This window comes from Polyergus mexicanus, unplaced genomic scaffold, assembly GCF_030449975.1.
Source record: "Polyergus mexicanus isolate NDT 795.1 unplaced genomic scaffold, iyPolMexi1.0 SCAF_11, whole genome shotgun sequence".
In the NCBI taxonomy this organism is placed as follows: domain Eukaryota; kingdom Metazoa; phylum Arthropoda; class Insecta; order Hymenoptera; family Formicidae; genus Polyergus; species Polyergus mexicanus.
The window spans coordinates 319344-338263 of record NW_027223331.1 but is presented as its reverse complement, the minus strand read 5'-3'; the positions used below and the strand labels follow the sequence as shown (position 1 = coordinate 338263).

The 18920-nt window shown below is 36.0% G+C and overlaps 1 protein-coding gene across 1 annotated transcript in view; it reads right to left on the bottom strand.

Moving 5' to 3' along the window:
• The window catches only part of LOC138937654 (lachesin), a 161406-nt gene that overhangs the window by 104536 nt on the left and 37950 nt on the right, over window positions 1-18920 (bottom strand). The window contains exon 2 of the mRNA XM_070304134.1: window positions 8038-8147. Within this exon, the coding sequence (XP_070160235.1) occupies window positions 8038-8147 (110 nt within the window). The remainder of the gene's footprint in view (window positions 1-8037; window positions 8148-18920) is intronic.

Here is an 18920-nt window from a genome sequence, read left to right as displayed (position 1 = left end):
AGTAAAATATGAGAAAAATGGATTTACGAAATGTAAATTTAAAAGGAAATAATTAGAGTTTATGTAAATATTTTTATTTTCTATTTTAAATACCCTTTTTTTTGTCCATTTTTCTTTTTATATTTTATTAAATCTCTCTCTTTTCTCTTTTTATCGTTTTTTTTTTTTTTATGTTAGCTGTTTAGATATTTTTAATATATATTTCAAATATAGTCATTCTCTGATTATATGATTATAAACCTATATAAAAAATCAAACAATGACGCACCTGATGCTTTGCTTAGTTAAAGATTAATTTATTTAAACAAAAGTTGATTTAAATTACAAATGAGGAAAGATAACTTAAATCTTATCATTTATAATATTTATATTTAATTAATTTTTATATTGTATTACTTATATCATTATTATAATAGCAAAAACTATCAATTTTCCGTATATCGATATAATTGCAAATACCATCGACAGATACGCTCTGACATGACTGATAACTTTTGTACAAACCGTAAAGAACATTTCAGGATACAAAATTATTGTAGAATATAATATTACGGTCGATGAGAGAGGCGTGGCATAAAATTGAAGAATTTTCCGAAATATCTCAACGTCGTTTTTCGGCTCTCAGCGGATAGAAAATATTCTATCGAACAGGAAGGACCGGGAAAAGAGGATAGTACGACTGGGATCGGATGATCGGGGCGGATCGAAACGGTAGCGAGAGAGTCGAAACGTGGGAATAAAAGGTCAGAAGATTAACGCATCGATTAGTTCGAGCACCACGAAACACTCTTCGGCACTTTGGCACCGTTACCATATGTCTGTACGAGTATATGTTTATGTATGTGTGCACGTGTGTATTTTCACGTCCATCAGTCCGAACTCTTCCTTTTATTATGCCCAATTACCCCCAAAAGAACCCGGATGAAGCCTCGTTACATCAAACGGGTAACACGCATACATACATAAATACATACATATATATATATATATATATATATATTCTTGCAAAAATCTTTTCCAAAGATAATGCTAATTCCCCATTGTATGTCTTCGGTATGTGTCGATTTCGCATTATTTAATAGCCCCGTAGGAGATGAATTAGAAAGGAGCACTCTGGCAACGTAAATATCTTATTAGTTTCCGCTTTTACATGAACGGAAGGATTAATTAAAAAAAAAACGAGGCCAGTAGCGGAAGATTTATGCTGTTGGAAAGGAACCTCATGGAAGAATAAGCTATAAAGGTAAGAATGCAGAGAAGTGACTTGTCGTATAAGGCACTTATTTGTTTTTCCTACGAACCGATTGTATTAAGCATATATTAAAAAATTGATGGACCGCGATACTTTTGCCTTTTTATTTCTGAGAATTTTAATGAGGATAATTATACAGTTTCAAACAGACTGTAAAAATTTCTCATGCGTAATTTATATTGCAGGGGACTTGATTAAATTCGCATATATGAACAAGTTCAGTTATCGATGTAACGATAAAAAATGCAATCCTCCCTTTATGCACATATTTTATTTTACAAAAATAATTCTACGACCACCATGTGCTTTACAACATTTGTAGGTACGACATGATATTGGGTCAATAAAAGTCTTGATATATATATATATATATATATATATATATATATATATATATATATATATCTCCCTGTGTTCCATCTATCTACACTGCTCGAACAATCAGTCATTCAATATTGAATAATGACAGAGAAGAATCATTTAAATAAATCATTTATTCTTCAACTCTATCACCATCAATTCCACATGGTCGTTCAGTTCTTGGAAGCAATTCTAGAATTGCAGTATTTTGAAAAGTCATCCTTATTACGTAATTTGTGCTATGTTTGAAGGAGTATTATCATGTTAGGAGATCCCATTCTCTCAATAGCAGGCATTATAGGGATGACCACTAAGCTGATTATTCTATCTATGTACTACGAGCAGTCGTATGTATAACGCTCTCGACAATCAACAAATGAAACTTATCACAACAAGCGATTGGGTTCCCATTTATACTAATCGTAATCGATTATGTTGATTAAACATTTTTTACTCATCTTAGCTTAATATGAGCATTCTACAAGCCTTCGCGAATTTTTAGATTACTTTTTGCAAAAATGTCTTATAACATTAGGGTTTTGACATGTTATATACATACGTACATATATATATGTATGCGAAATTAAAAGCAAACAAATATAGAACACCGCGTTTTGCAAAAATGTAAATGTACACTTCAAATATCAGTCGAGCATGATAAATAGCATTACATGCGCAAAATGAAAAACGCAGATGAATATGCAGAAGCTAAGTGTCTGTGCCATGTCGGAAACCGGCAATTTACGTGTTAAAGTGAAAATAAGGGAGAAGAAACGCTAGAGAAGCGGAGGTTTCGCGTCTTGCAGATGCAAATACTTAATTTTTCTCGTTACGCCAGCTATGACTACATTTCCTTTGCGTTTTTGATCTCGGTTGAATTGCATCTTACTGTTTCCGTGGTAATAGCGACTTTTTATCCAGCATTTAGATACCTCTTTTTTCTAAATGTAAATACGTGAATGCAGGTCGGAGCGCATTCGCGAACGAATGACGAATCGTTATGTTATTTTATAAACACAAATAACGAAACAATTCTAATGACAGCGAATTTGAGTACCTTTCAAAGTAAAAATTTAATTTTTATGGAATAAATTTTAATTGATTAATTAAATAAAGATATCATCTTTAGACTTGTTACTTTTTTATTTTATATCGTAGTTTTCTCTCTCTCTCTCTCTCTCTCTCTCTCTCTCTCTCTCTCTCTCTCTCTTTTATGTCTCATTTATCGATACAACTTTATGGCGTATACTTGAATTACAAACAACGATAAATTGTCAATATTTCAATAATATTTTTATACATCAATAATTTCAATTTGAGACTACTGGCCGTTCTATTTTAGGACGTGTCAATCATATTTGGATTTTATGAATTTTATAGGAAAAGAGACTGACGCGTTGCCAAATAAAATTTTATTATAAATTCGATTTTTACGAATCTCTTTCAATTGCCGCAAACGATTCATCTCACCTTTTATGCTGTTAAAAATGCATTTACAGAAAGGAACATTCTCGCGTTCGCGGAATCGACGAAATGACCGGAGCGAATGAAGGGCGTTAATTTCTCCTGCGATCGGAACGATTTCGCGGATGATGAATGAAGGCACGGGGCGATCCTTTTTTTGCAAAGTTTCCTTCGCGCGATCGCTCATCGAAACTACATAAGCTCTACTTACCCCCGCGGCAATAGTATTGGCTTTGGTTTGAGGTTTGGTCGCGCCAAGCCGCGTGTTTGCGGTTTTGCTGTCGGCTCTCCGAAGTAGACTCTGCGCACACTGTGTATATCCACATATATCCACAAACACCCGCCATGTGTGTCCTGACGACAGCAATCGAGTGCTGCGCAAGAGAGTGAACGGACTGGGATCGATATAACGATAGATGTTCTGCGAGCGGACAGCCTGAGCTTATCGACGAATCGCGTGCCGCACCGTTCCCGTGTGTGATTTGTGGGGATAAAAACGCGCGCGGGATCGTCCGGTGTCAGATTTTTCGACGATGAGAGAGAGAGAGAGAAAAAAAAGTTCACGCCGAGCGGAGCTGATAGCTAAGCGGAGAAAAATCAATGATTATTTCGTAAAAAAAAAAAAAAGCCTTCTCGTATGGGATATCGAGCTTTTAAAGATAGCGAAAGCTCGCACTTCAGCGCAATTCTTCCGATTCTATTTCTCTAGTATATATTTCTATATTTGAATAAAACAATATAAAAAGAAGAGAAGATATAAAATATAGAGATAATAAACAAACATAAGGAAATGAAAAATATGGCGATGCAAAATAATAGACGCGAATAAACAGTTTTTAATTTATAAAAGTATTTATTTAGACGCGATAATCAAAAATGAATTATACGATTATTTTAGAGACACAGAGAATGACACTACAAATTTGATGATAACGTTAAAGTTACAAGTGAGTAAATATATCGACGTTTCTCCGACACTTAATTCCATTATCCTCGTTATCCCCAAAAGCGCGGTCAAGCATAACACAATCTAACGTCTTAATAATACAACCGGGTACGAACTATCTTCCAGTTCATTACCAATTCGTGTCTAAGGGTGAGAGCGAATCGAGGATAACGAACCTCTTGGAGTTTGTCGATGGTGGCGGATTGCACGCCGAAGATCAATTGAAGAATCGTTCGGGCTAATTAATTGGAGAATAATCTGAGAAGAGCTTAATACAAACGTACTCGTCTACAGTATAACGATGAATCTCATCGAGAGACGCGGAGGCGGGAGAAAGAGAAGATCCTCCTTGCGCGAATACCGTATAAAGCGGAGGACAAATCAACAACGTTAAAAGCGTATACCGATATAGAATAAAAAACTAACTCGCCCTGATTCAAGTTTTGTGTTGAAAATAATACGAATGTGTATATATAGAGAGCACTTCTGGTAAAATATATTTGAAGCAGGGGAAGCGAGAAACACAAACAAATATTTATTCATCTCTGTGTTCCATATTTAAAATATGTTCCATGTTAAAATCATTATTGATTCTTTATTTCACGTGTGGACTTGATCGTAACACGTAGAAAGATCTGCATTCTGTCTAATATTTGTAGATATAATATGTATATAAATATACTTACACACGTAATGTTCGTATACAACGAATTTCCGACTAGGAATCGAAATGCATTTTCTTATCGGACATCTCTTCCTCGTTCGATTTCCGCAGAAATATACCGATCGCCGGAGCCAATATCCTTACATTTTACCGGGATTCAGAAGTCGCGATCTGCATCGCGAAATAGTATCGGTAAATGGGGAAATTCCACGTTAAGATACGAGCCGACTGTACATCGGGCAAGCGACCAAAGAACAATAACGCCGAAGGGAATTTTTACTTCCGGCCGGATGCGCGCCACCATCGGCTGCAGTTGCGATGGATTTACATTTTCGTTGGCTGCGCATCGAATCATGCGTTTCTCCTTTCTTTCTATTTTTTTTTCTTTCTTTCTTTCTTTCGCGGTGCTCGCGAATTTGACTGTATTGAAGCGTAAAAATTGCCGGTCGCGTATGTATATGACTAGTCGACGAAATTCCAAATAAACCGCTGCTCGAAATCCGATAAGATACACATATATACATATGGGAAAAAAAAACAGATGCCTTCTCTCCGTACAGGTATAATATTAAGATAAGCTGCAAATCCGCCTTTCATTCATACGAGAGATCAAGAAGCTTTTGCGATACAAAAATGCAAAATAAAATAATATTATGTTTTCGCCAAAACACAGGCAATCGATATAACGATCCGATCCGTGGATGGTGATTTGTGTCAATCGCGTGTAAAAATTCTTTTTATTTGGATTTGAATCCAGAAATTAACGATATCAAGTTAAATCGACATTATTATTCATTCGTGATGATTGCGTAAAACATATCGAGGCTTAAATTTAAACTGGCTGAAGTATAATTATTTGTGTAAACTTTATGTAAACCATTGACTTACAACTTCTCATTATATTTAATTTATTTCAAGTCATTATTTATAAGTAATTAATTATTGTAGATGTTAAAGTTATATCTCTATATGTCTGAATTATATTTATGTAAATTTAGAACATCTAACACAAGCGTATAAAAAATTTCCTAAAACAAAATTATAGAATTGAAAGAAAAATCATTACAAAAAAAATATATCAATATCAAACAATCTATATAAACTTTAATTCAAACGCGACGGTATTAATAATGGCAAGGAGTAAATTAAAATTTTCTTATAACGTAATTGTGACTAACTTTCTTCTTGTTGTATTGCAGTGAGAACTTTAAGGAGAGCCGAAGGAAATTTCTCGGCAAGTTATTGTACCGATATGTATAGCAAAAAAAAAAAAAAAAAAAAAAAAAAAAAACTTGGAATTTTAATATCTTGACTTATAGCGAGTATTTTTTCTTGGCCGGGATGTATCTTGATTTCGCGAAAATGGTCGATTGATCTTTACGGTCCCGGTAAGCAAAAAGAAGTTAAGAAAATCTCGTTGTAGCTTCGATGAGGATTAAATATCGCGAATTTTTTCTTCGATAATATGCGGAAGGGAGAGCTCACTCGCCGTGCGATCCGGAAGACCAGAAAAATGTAGCAATACGTTTAAACGCGATAAAATTTTTTCGCGCGTAAATGTACTCGTTAACGACATCAAGCGCAACTTCAGAGAGATTGCGAAATAATTCGGATTCCTTGGCAATGAATGCAAAATTATATCAGACGGAGTTCAAAGCGATATAAAATATCCTGCTTTGTTCCCCGTCCCGCGCGCTATCCAGAGATTAAAAAAAAAAAAAGATATCTTTGCAATTCATATACGCGACTCATTTCAATTTAGATTGAAATTAGAACTTTTATTCATCCCTTTCGAAAAATTTATAAAATTAAATTCCTCTCTCTCTCTTTGTTAACATATTATATTCCGCTACTATCCTCCCTTTTTACGTTTGTTACGATGCTTACGATCGATCGTTCTTGTGATTTTTGTTACGTGTAAAATTACACGCGCATCATTACATGTCATTACATATGCGAAAGTCAAAATTACATGCGGCCGTTGATAATAATCGATTAGCCGTAGTAGCGATTGCTTGTCGTTCGATATCCGTACGAACTTAAATGATCGTAGAGTAATAATGCTGATCCCGATAAGAAGATACGAGGGGTGCTTTAAGTGCGTGTTTAGCGGTTGCGATCCCTTGTGGCCTTTCCACGGGGACACTAAAGGGCACTGAGGGGCAGTATAAGGCTCGTATAAGGTGGAGAAGTGGTAGTGAGAGGGCTAAGCCGTTGCACAGTGTATTCGGACCACGATACAAAATTATTCCACGCAGGCGCCCGACAAAGTATTGTCCGGTTTGATCTTCGGCACGCTTCGAAATGAAGAAAATCTTTGCAAAAAATAATTGGTTTAATTCAACGTTCGAAAAGAGATTTAAAAATATGTTTCTAAGATAAGCGCTTTTAATTTTAACGCAAAAATAATAAAGTCTCATTTCTTATTTCCTATGAATGATAGATAACTCGAGCAGTAAGTGACATTTAAAAAAAAAAATATCACTCTAATAGCGATATTATCATGTGCTCGTATTATAACGAGTTTTAATTTATCGTGGCGCTTTACGAGAAAAAACGATAATCTCAAATAATTTGAACGGAATTAAATTACTCGATTAGTTGTAAAATTTTTAATGTTGTCCGCAATCTTATAGCGTTATCTACAATTATACGGTTTAAACATTGCTAGTAATTTGACTCGTTGTTTTTAGCAAGAAGATATATTAAATATGATGCACCATATACATCTACAGTGTCATTAATTTATTCCGTGTACGATAACAGCTGAGTGAGATGAGTGCGCTAGATGAGAAAATTATTCAAGATCCTACGAAGATACGTATTCCTCTTCGCTCTCGATTTTTCTCCAGCGTCCCACGCTTCGAATTTAATGAGATTCTTTATTGATGAATGACATTTATCAAAGTATTTCGGTATCATCTAACCATGTGATTTAACGATGTCACGTGCACATAATTTTCTGCTTAGCCTTCTAGCAAAAATTGAGTTTAGAAGATTAAGATGACGGAAAGTGAAAGAGAGGAAATACGTCAATCTTGAAAATTTTAATTAAAAGTCGACTGAACACGAAATATTAATCTTTAATATTTATCCGAAAAGTCTGTAATATAAAGCTTGTTTTAATAAAGATAATTACATTTTTGATCTTTGATATTAATATAACCTGTTATAAGTAAATATTATCGATTTATTTTTGCTTAGTTATTCGTAAACTCTAATCGCTCTTCCATTAGTACATCGCAACTCGAAAATATAATTAAATTATGGTAAAAGTGACAAATACACATTTCGCGTGTATAAATAAATCGTGAGAAAACAAATTATATATTCTTATACATGTATACATACCTTAAACGATCCGAGATCTTTCACGCTGCACGCTAGTTTGACATTTCGTCCCGCCGGTACCGTAATATTTCCTATTTCGTCGACGAATTGAGGATCAGGGATGGTGGAAACTGAAAAAAAAAAATATAATTAGTATAAAAATATATATGTGTACACGTATCGATATCATATAAAATATAATTTCATTGTAATAATATCTCTAAAGTATATCATATTATCATAAAACTTCGATAAAATCGTAATTTCTACGCTAACGTACATATAATAATTAACTAATAGCCTAGTATATACATTTAATTACGTTCATGGACTGATAAGGAATCAAAATCACGTGTAAATTCCCGCGTTAATTACATTCTACATCCGGCATCGCTCCGACAATATTACAACATATTATTTGCACACCATTGTATCGCATTGTCACACATCGTATTTTAATTAAATTTTAATACAGTCGAATCGCGCGCGGGATACTCACATGTGTGCGACAACGACGCGAGAAAATCTTGCGCCAAATTCGCTTCGACGAATATGAGACAGTTTCGGGATCTGTCAGACACTGGCGCCGGAAGTTGAAGGGAGGGGGGGGGGAGAGAGAGGGGATAGCGGAACTCGATCGACAAAATCCGATACAAAGTTCGACAGCGGAATTTTTTGAAATCACAACGTCAGTGAGTTTGCACGAGTATTCCAGGGGAGAGGGGGAGAGGAAAAGAGAGCGCACCGTACGTGTGCATCCCCCTATCCCTTCCTCCTCCCCTGGTATTCTCTATCACCAAAAGAAGGATCGATCGATCGATCTAGGGGCGGTGTACGCGTGGCTGCGTGGATGCGCTTTGAGTTATAGAAGCTCACCAGTCGGCGTGACAGCTTAGTTATTGAATACAAAATGCAATTTTTCAAGTCTCTACATTCCGACCACCGTCGTCGTCGAGGATAGACGGTCCTTCGCGTGCGCGCATGTGTGTGCGATCGAATGTACGAGAAGATTTCGAGATACTTATGCAGATCGAGCTCTCCCCTTTCATCTGTCCGCCCGCGATCGCATCTCTCCATCGCGTAACGTTATTTCATGCGCGAGGCCCGCATTTGCGGCAGTGCCGCCAAAGTATCGCGGGCAAGACACGATACGAGTTCGTATAATGGTTTGGATGTGTCGCGAAAACGAATTTATACATCGCTCTTTGTTGCTGTCTCTACTTTCTATAGTATCAAATTAGATTGTAGCAGTAACCTCGGTGTGTGCGCGCGTATGTGTGTATGTGTATGTGAGGATACGAGCGCATTGCGGTCGTACAAATTGTCGAAATATTTTACGAAAATTCATTTTATCGTCGTAATCTTGTACGCAAGTTTCTCAGATTGCGATACAAGCAGCATTAGTTTAAAAAATCTTCATCATCTTCTGAAAGGGGATTTAATTTTTATTAAAATATCTACAGTTTCAAATATTATCGTGGATTTTAAGAGGAAAAATCGATAAAAGTATACTTCTTGAGTCGTTTTTTTTTTTTTTTCCCCCACCATAATGGTGCTATTGTAAACTTCAGATGTGATTTTAAATCCAAATGACGCGTATTTTGTACTCGAATGAAAAATAGAGAGAGAAAAAGAAATCTATTTTATTTACAGAAAGAGAAAAGAGAGAGAGAGAGAGAAAGGAGAAGCAAAAACCAAAGTTATTAAATTGAATTTGCCATCCTGCAATTACAGTAATATCTACTTTGTCTTTATTGAGTCATTTAATATTTTTTTTTACAAATGTATATCGGACGGAGCAAATTCAGAAGCGTTCACGTATGCGAGTGATGTCACTAACAATCATACGTTATGCACGAGGGATGGTTTTTAAAGGTAAATCGAAGCGAGTCTCGCTTGCAAAGTAACCAAAAGATATACATCACTAGAAAATTCTCTTTGGGCTACCTGCCATCGACTTCACTATTTAGAAGGCCAAAGCAGCCTGGTAGTCGCGTGTGCAGTAACACGCGTGTATGTGGTTGGGCGTTTTCGGTTGTACAGAGAGATTACATTTCGAACTCGCACTCCAAATTTTCTCTATATCCTTCGCAATTGGATCGCATGAAATGGACTGTCCAAAATTCTTTATCTTGAAGTTTTCATTCAGGCGTGCTTTTAATATTCACGTATCTGGATCAGTAATTGAGTAATGTGCGCTGATTTTTATGAAATATGACACATTTCAAATAATTATTTATGAATATAAATTATTTAAAAAATAAATTATTATTAATCGCAGTTTATTGAAAACAATCATTTAAATAGATTAATAGTTATTTTAAATAAAAAATTATATCAAGCTTAATTTCTCTGAAAATAAAAGATACAAATTCAATGACTAAAATTATTATTTAAAGTAATAACTTTAAAAGAATTTCAAAAATTTTTGCTTTAAATAAGATTAAAAATTTTTAAATTTGCATTATGTATATCTGCCCGTTTACAAATATTATTTTCTATATTATTTTTAATTTTATTTCAAATATCATATAGGAAGAAAAATAATTTTAGAGAAATGGCAAAACAATTTTAATAGGAAAGACATTTTAGAAATTCTTTTCGAATTGTTTCCTTGTCCGCAATAGCGTTTCTTTTATTCCAAGTCCTGTCAACTGTCGAACTATTAATTATGCAGAGGAAGTAGCTTGATGAGAGATGCTTCCGTTGCATCTAAATTGATATGGCATCGGCCGTGAGATGAAGCTGCATCGCGAAAGGCTATTTCTCGCGCCTCTGAAACGGCAGCGGAAATGGATAAGAGGCTACGATAGAGAAGATCAGCGCAACTTTCGTCATATTATTTGTAGAAACTTTAACCTGGCCATGTAATTGGAACGGACTCTCTCGCTTGACAAGAGAAAGAGAGAGAGAGAGAGAGAGAGAGAGAGACGAACACGAGTCGAGCGAATAACTTATAGAGTCGCACAAAAGCGTGCTTATACGAGCGTTACATACACACACACACACGCATACGCGGATGTCGTCGGAGTGGTTTTCATGTGACGCAGAGGTGATTAAAGAGCGGGAGATCTCTTCATTACGCGAGTCGAGTGCCCGCGCGAATTTTAATTAATATCTGCGACAAGTCCCCGGTCACGTGTCGCGCGTTCAGCATTGCTAAGCCACGCATCGATCCTAACATGAGATATTCAATGTGATAATCGCTTTGATTCATTAATTAGTAGTGTGTATAATGTAAGAAAGAATTTCTTTGACTTTTTATCGTTCCTTATTATCGATAAACAAAATTTATGAAATACTTTTTGCAAACGAGAAATTTGTAGGAAATCAAATTCATAGAAATTCGCGTTTTATTTATATTATAAATTCTTTTATATAATGTATATATAATAAATAAATAAAAAAATTTCTGCAATAAAATCCGAATCCACTTTCTTGTAGAAAATGAAAGATAAAGAGATCGGCAACTTTTTTTTTTTACTAAGCAGAAATAATTTAGCGATGTACTTTATCCTACGCTTATCCTATTACCTTCATTAAAAAAATCAGTTATTAAAAAGGATGTAACATGTAATCAAGTATCTGCTTCAAAATATTGCCGATAAACAATATTCAGTCTTCTTTTTTCTTTCTCAAATTATTAAAATTAGGTTAATAAATTGAAATTAGATAGTAAATTAAAAGTATAACAAACAGAAGCAATCAATTTCTCTTAAAAGATATATGTACATTAGTAAAAGTAAAAAAGTACAAGAGAGAGATCCTGAGATTTTTGTATTCATGACATTACGAGAAATTGCTGACTGCTCAACCTTGTCTCATTAGATCATTTCTGAAAGAAATAATGGAATTCCAGCAGAATTATAACTCTTATCTTACAACATGGGCTAAAAGCTTGCGTTCTTTCGGAATAAAAAAAAGAGAAAAGGAGTTAAAGAAGTTTGAATAAAAAAGAATAACTCGCGCGTGATTAAACTTTTACACAGAATATGTAAAGCAATTTAATACGTTAAATTTCTCTTATCCTAAATATAAACAATATATAAATCCTTAATTATATATAAACTCGTGTCAAGAGAGAGAGAGAGAGAGAGAGAGAGAGAGAGAGAGAGTAATTCTTAGGAAAATCAGCGTCTCACACATTGTGGTAAAAAACAATCCAGATAATATCGAGGAATTCACTTAAGTACAGATAATATGTCAAGTAAATCTCAAAGACCGTACTTGTCTCGAGGATGTCTCGTAGTGACTTGTATAAGGAGGGGAGACCGGTGAAAAGTCTGCCTTATACTACCGCAACAAAGTGTGCGATGCTCCGAGCACTGGGGATCTCGTGAAGAAGAGTGCCAGGAGCAACAGTTTATGTCAATTTTCCGCTTCATGTAGCGGCGCGCACTTTTCGCGAAAAAGCAAGCGAAGGCATAGCTTGCTGAGCATACCGTTGTGGAAATATCGCTGTTATAAACGCGAAAGGCGATACGTAATTTGATACTGGGCGGGACAGGGAAAAAGGGAAAGCCGAAGGGATGATTTTTGCACGATCGTGTTGACGTGTTGTACGGACAATTTCGCTTCCATTATTCCAATTTTATCTGTTTGCATATGTTTCATAATTATACATTATCTACTACGTGTAAGAATGTACAGATTATTTCCGTATCGATTTTGTAAGAAAATATTATTTAATTTTTCAGTACCATTGGTAGCTAATGGTATGATGATTTACATATATCGATCTTAAATGTGGATTATAAAAAAATATTTTAGCGCTTATGGCAAATGCAAATCTTAACGCGATAAAATTTTTCGAAACATTATACGTATGTATCAAATTTTTAATACACACACGCACAAATTTAATGAGGAATTGTAATATAAGCGTCGGATTTTATCACGATGCAAAACAGATGGAAAAAAATTATAAAATCGAATATCTTGAAACTCGATTAAGTCTATAGATAATAAAAGCGTAATTTAAAGAAAGGAAAGAAACGGCGATTGTTTTATTTGTTGTCATTTCGATAGTCTAGGAGCTGCGTGTTTGAAATCGATGAATTTTAAACGCATTAAATTTTAATCGGATAAAAAAGATTCGTTTTATTAAAACGATCAGAAACATCGTATGTGGAGACATACAGAATAAGTGCAAATGAAATCGCGAGGATCGCGGCCTCTCCGCGCGGAAAGTCAGCGTGCGACATCGGGAATCGAATTGTTTTCGGATTTTCATTAAATCGAGATTACAATCGTCCCCCAATTTCCAGAACACGACGCCGTAAGAAATCGCTGTAAAGAGTTGTACGGTCTGAACGTTCATCAGAAATGCATGGGGTTCCCGCGCCCGATTCCGCAACCAGAAAAAGAACTGTTTCCTTCTCGCGGGAGGACCACTACGTGGGGCTGTAAAGTCCGAACGAAATCCGAGATAAGACGACGGGTCGAGCGCGCGCGCACACTCGTGCAACCTACACGGGGGAACATTTTCTCTCGCTCCCATTCCATCTCTCTCTCTTTACTACGCGCATCGACCGTTCGTATACAATTTATACACATATCACCGTCCGCGCGCAGACGTTCCCGTTGGAACGGAGTTTATCTTGATTCTACCGGAGTATTTCCTGTCGATGTGCGTTTCACCCGCCGCCCGCCGCCCGCCGCTTTCCCCTCCTCCTTCTCTCTTTCTCTCTCCATTCTCCCCCGTTCCTTTTTCGGCTCGACTCGAGAAAAACCACGCCCGTGGAATGCACTCTCGGCGTGCGAATTGCGCACGTGCGAGACGAAGATTTTCACGGGTAAGATCTTTCAATGCTAATGTCATCTTAACGCCAGCCAGCGACGATTCTGTCAATAATCTCTCGAGTGGCTTTTTTCGCTTAGATAATAGTTTTCTTTATTAAAAATGTTTCTAGATTGCGAGGAATTCCATACAAAGTGACGTTACGGAATGCGTAAATGGCGAATCGATTATTCAAATTTATCTAAAAATATCTTTATATAAAATATAGATAAATATCGAATATCCAAATTCAATTTTAATTGTCAAAAAAAATTGCAAAAATCTTCATACCGTGCGATATTCTTCAATTGAAACAGAAACTTGGCACGGTGAACTTTAACGGTATACACATCGGCCTCTGACAAATGACAGTAGTCTGTCTATCCCGGGACCAATGAGTCGTCCTTATCAGCCGCTTACGGGCAACGCAGCCTCTCGATTTTTCCTTTGGAAAAGCGAAAAAAGCCGCCGCTGGCGCACCTATCTATCTCGATATCACTTCTTTGCCATGGTGGTAGACTGATGATGGAAAAACAAGAGCGAGGGCGAGATAAACCTTTCTTTCGCGTCGACATCATCAGCTGCAAAGATTAAGTGGCCTTAATAGAGAAATATCCTAGATTAGTGGCGCTAAACGATACGACCGCGCCATCACAATTATCGGGGGTGTGCCGTACCGCGAAAAAAAGAAACTTCTCACCGACGTTACCTCCTATTAATGCGGATTATCTTCCGTTCTCACGATTACATTGATCAATGTAAAAACGTGAGGATAGGACAAATGTTATCCGTTTTTTATCGCGCCGTGTTTTTTCATTACGCCACAAATGCCGCTCCTTTCGTTCCATGTGTGTTTTTCCCATTCCCTTTTGCCCTTTTCTCCGGTTTACAATGAAAATTATGAGAAAATCGCGAGATAAAGATGAATCAGATTCTTTCTTTCGCTTCCACGGTGTTACAATGCAAACGTATTCGAACACGTATTAAGTGGAGTATCACAATTTATGGACAGACATTCCTCTATCTCCTCTCATCAAAAATATCGTAATTTTAACGTACGTAAATTATTGTATAGATGAATGAAATGCTCTTTTCTGGATTGCGCAACGTAATAAAAAATTTTTTTCATTTTTGTAAAACATATTTTTTTTACCTCGAAAAAAATAAAAAAACCATACTGCGACTCACGACGAAATTAAACGACGAAGGTAGGTAAATTGTTGTTTAAACGAATTAAATATTTTTTTAGAGTTGTATACGACAGAGCAAAAAATTCAGACAATGTTCGCGAAGCGAGAAAAAAATAATATACAGTTTCACAAAATTAAAAGACGAAGTGTTTCAAAATTTATCATTATATTAATCGTTTTTTTTTTTAATTTTTTCTATTTAAGCGTTTTCTTTTTTTTAAAGAGATAGCCTCTTTTTTGTAATAATTAAAAATTTGAATTACTCAACTTACACAGATATTCCCTTTGTATGCTATAAATGCTATTAATTGCGCATTTAAAAGAGTGGAATATATCTATATAGAAATAGTTTATCAATTAGTTCATCGATCGTTACGTGACTCACTCGAAAACATTCCAAACTGCCTCATGAAAGATTCGTCTCTATCTCTTCGGGAATCACAGAATGTTTCTCCGCATTAAACCGAACTGTTATATTTGAACCGCGTCTCCAGTCTAACTTCCCCCTTCCCCCCTCCTCCCTTTCCTCTCGAACCCCGTTTATTTTCCTCTTTTCCGCCGTTCCTTTTTTTCTCTTCGAGATCTCTCAGACTTGCTCTTATTCCCTACCTTATCGGCTCAGATCTCATAAATTTCTCGGAAAACGCGATTAAGCGGCCCCCAGGCTTACCTCCCCCCCCCCGCCCCCCACCTCCCTTCGCTCGGATACCATCTACCTCTACTCTTTACTCCGATCCCGAAACCCCTCCGCGACCCTTCCAATCTAAGTATTCAAATGAGAGAACCAACTTGCACCCCTTGCGTCGTACGCCGTATTGCTTTTTACAATCGCGAGATCCTCCCCCGCATGCTCGTTACATTTCCTCTACGAGGGGAAGGGGGTAGGAGATGCGGCGCGGCGCGGCGCGGCGCGGTGCGATGGTCGCTGGACCAGGTCGGTGGCACGGAAACTTGCAAACGACGGAGAAGCATCGGCGCACGTACATATTATTCACGTGTAAAAACGAGGAAAAGCGAGGAGAATCGTTGCGGTATCGCCAAGAATTTTTCTTATAAAGAGCCCGCGCTGAAAAATTCCCACGTTCTTGCGCGCGGAAAAAAATGCGAAAAGTCAGAGAATTTTTTATCTCGAAGTAATGCAAGAGAACGGAAAGAAGTTATAAAGATTGAGTCCGGCCAACGTTACGCGCGAGGAAATACCGTTATAATGAAACTTTGTAAAAAAAGAGGAAGAAGAATCGATGACGAGAAATGTTTCTACATTAATATTTTAATCCGTTTTCCGTAATATTCGTGCAATATTCAGGGATGAGATCTCATGTACCAAAGTTTCTTGCCCTACGATGCGCAGAAATAGTTAAAACGTCCGATTTGGGAAAAAGATACTGGATTTGTTTTGCCAGTGATAGAATCTGTGACTCCCGCCATCCTCCGAGAAGTCTGGCGGTCGAATGGAGAAAGACGGAGATCTTATCTAAATGAACTGCCGGCGTCGTAACTTCGTACATACTCCGGTTAAACGGTCGTGGAACGACGTGGAAATGTTCCATTTTCCCCGAGAAAAGTATAATTGGACCCGGATGTAAAATGAGAAAGTCGGACTGCATCGTTCCCGAAAACGAGATGTGATAATTCCTCGAGATATTAGGATGTACACTTATACGCCATTAGGGAAATACCGGTAGACGAAAGGAATAAACGTACAAACAGTTTCTTAAAACGAGGATACCGAGAGATTAGGTCGTTCGAAGAAATCGGGGACATTTCGTAAAAGGGGCGCGTATCTCGTACCGGTGCGCTAAACTCACCCCGTTGAAAGCAACGTCGCGCGGTAAAATAATATTCTTTCATACATCAATCTGCAGTAAAGTAAATCCTCTCGAGACCCCCCTACGTATCGTGTGACGGATATTCAACGCTCCCGTGAAGAGAGTGAGGTAAGACGCGCGCGAGTGAGAATATCGGATTTACGTACACTATGCAACTCGCCTTTTACCTGCCGTCTTTTACGTCGTAAAGGCTCCCTTTCCGACGTCTCCAAACGCGATTTTCACCTTTTGTTTCTCGTCGCGATGACGGACTCTTCGCGTCGAAATCTAATGCCTTGCATTGCGGATACATTCGATGTTTTAACGTTCTCCAAAGATTACGTAGTGAAATATTATTCTCCATTACTAAGTGTTTTACTGTAGTAAAAATAAAAAAAAGAGTAAAGCCTATTTTCTCTTCAAAAGTAGTTTAAGAAATTTTACATGAAATTCAAACGAGGATAGCCATGTTAATAAATATATTAATAAACGTTTGACATTTTATCGGGAGCGCTGATACACACACACACATACACACACACACACACACACACACATTTCATATGCATAAAGTATTAAAAATAATTATTTAAATAGTGTGTTTCGTTTAAATAAAATTATAAATTATTTGTAAATTAATTTTTTTCTGTGAAAATGATGGATAAAAAGATACAGGAAATATTTATTTAAAATACGGTCATACAAAAATTAAATGAAATAATAGTTTTTTAAAAAAATTATCACACAAAAACTTTCTTTTAAATAACATTTTCATATTGATTATGTCAAGTATTTTACTTCTTGTATAATAATTATTATTTAATAATTAGAAAAGTAGAGACCAAACAAGTAAAGACTGATTTTAAAAATAATCACATCGTTGATTTAATATTTAATACAATGCAATTTACAAATATGTATAACTGATTTGACAAATATAACTATAATTTAATTATAAAGCTGAACAAAAACGAATCAAAGACATATAAAGAGCAAGAGAAAAATAAATGAAACAAAGTGAAAATAATATTCAAATATTTTCCTCTCTACCTACACACAATGAGAGAAATAATTATTTCAATGGATTACTTAAAGTTTCTAACGAGAACCACATGAAATATTATTTCCGATTCGTAAAATCAATTGAATATTTCAAATAGAATTTCAATTAATTAAGAATATAAATGAATTATTATTTCACAATAAAATCCATTATATAATTCAATAGTACAATAAAAATAGAGATTATATAAATATTTTCATTTAAACACACCCTATTTTGTCATTCTTTGATCGCGAGTAATTATACTTTCGTAGGTTTATCATGTATTTGAATTTTTCCGTCCTGCCAGAATATACATAATATGCATTTACAATCGATTATGTAAATGGAACCGCGTTAAGAATTTATCTCTCCTTAATTATTGGTAGAATCAATTTTCCAATCTCCTACAAATAACACTCGTGAAAATTTAACGGAACATAATATCTACTATGTACAGAAAACCGAAACTGTAATAGTAGCTTAATAGAACGGTATTGCATCCCATGTAGTATCACATCCAATGGATCATTCGTTGCAGCAATTAACCGATCTTAATTCCCTGCGCGTCTTTATAGCCACGAAGGTTATTATTATTCCTTGCAATATATAGACGACGCTCTTCGACGTGTCTCCTTAAATGCGCTTCTTGAATCGATAAATTAATAACGAAGCATTGGCCGAACAATGATACGTATGCGAGAACAACGCGCCATTTTCCTGCCATTTCCGCATAAGAAGAAAGATCATCGGCGTAACTGCCTGCTGAGAATTTTACGACTACGTGCACGATCTTTATGGCACACGTTGATTTATATGACAGATCCGTAAAAAGGTAGAAATTCACAAAACCGACATGCTACAAAATTTATCAGAACCTCGGATTTTCATACATTATTGACAGTATATCATCGTATACCACTTTTTGAAAAATTGAATGCAATATACATATTTATACGTACCACTTATACACACCCTGAATATAAAAATTTTCCATATAAAAGTAATAATTAAATAATAATTAAAGATTAGAAACGAGAAGTTGTAGAAATGATCAATAGTACTCTGCGTTGATACCACTGCTT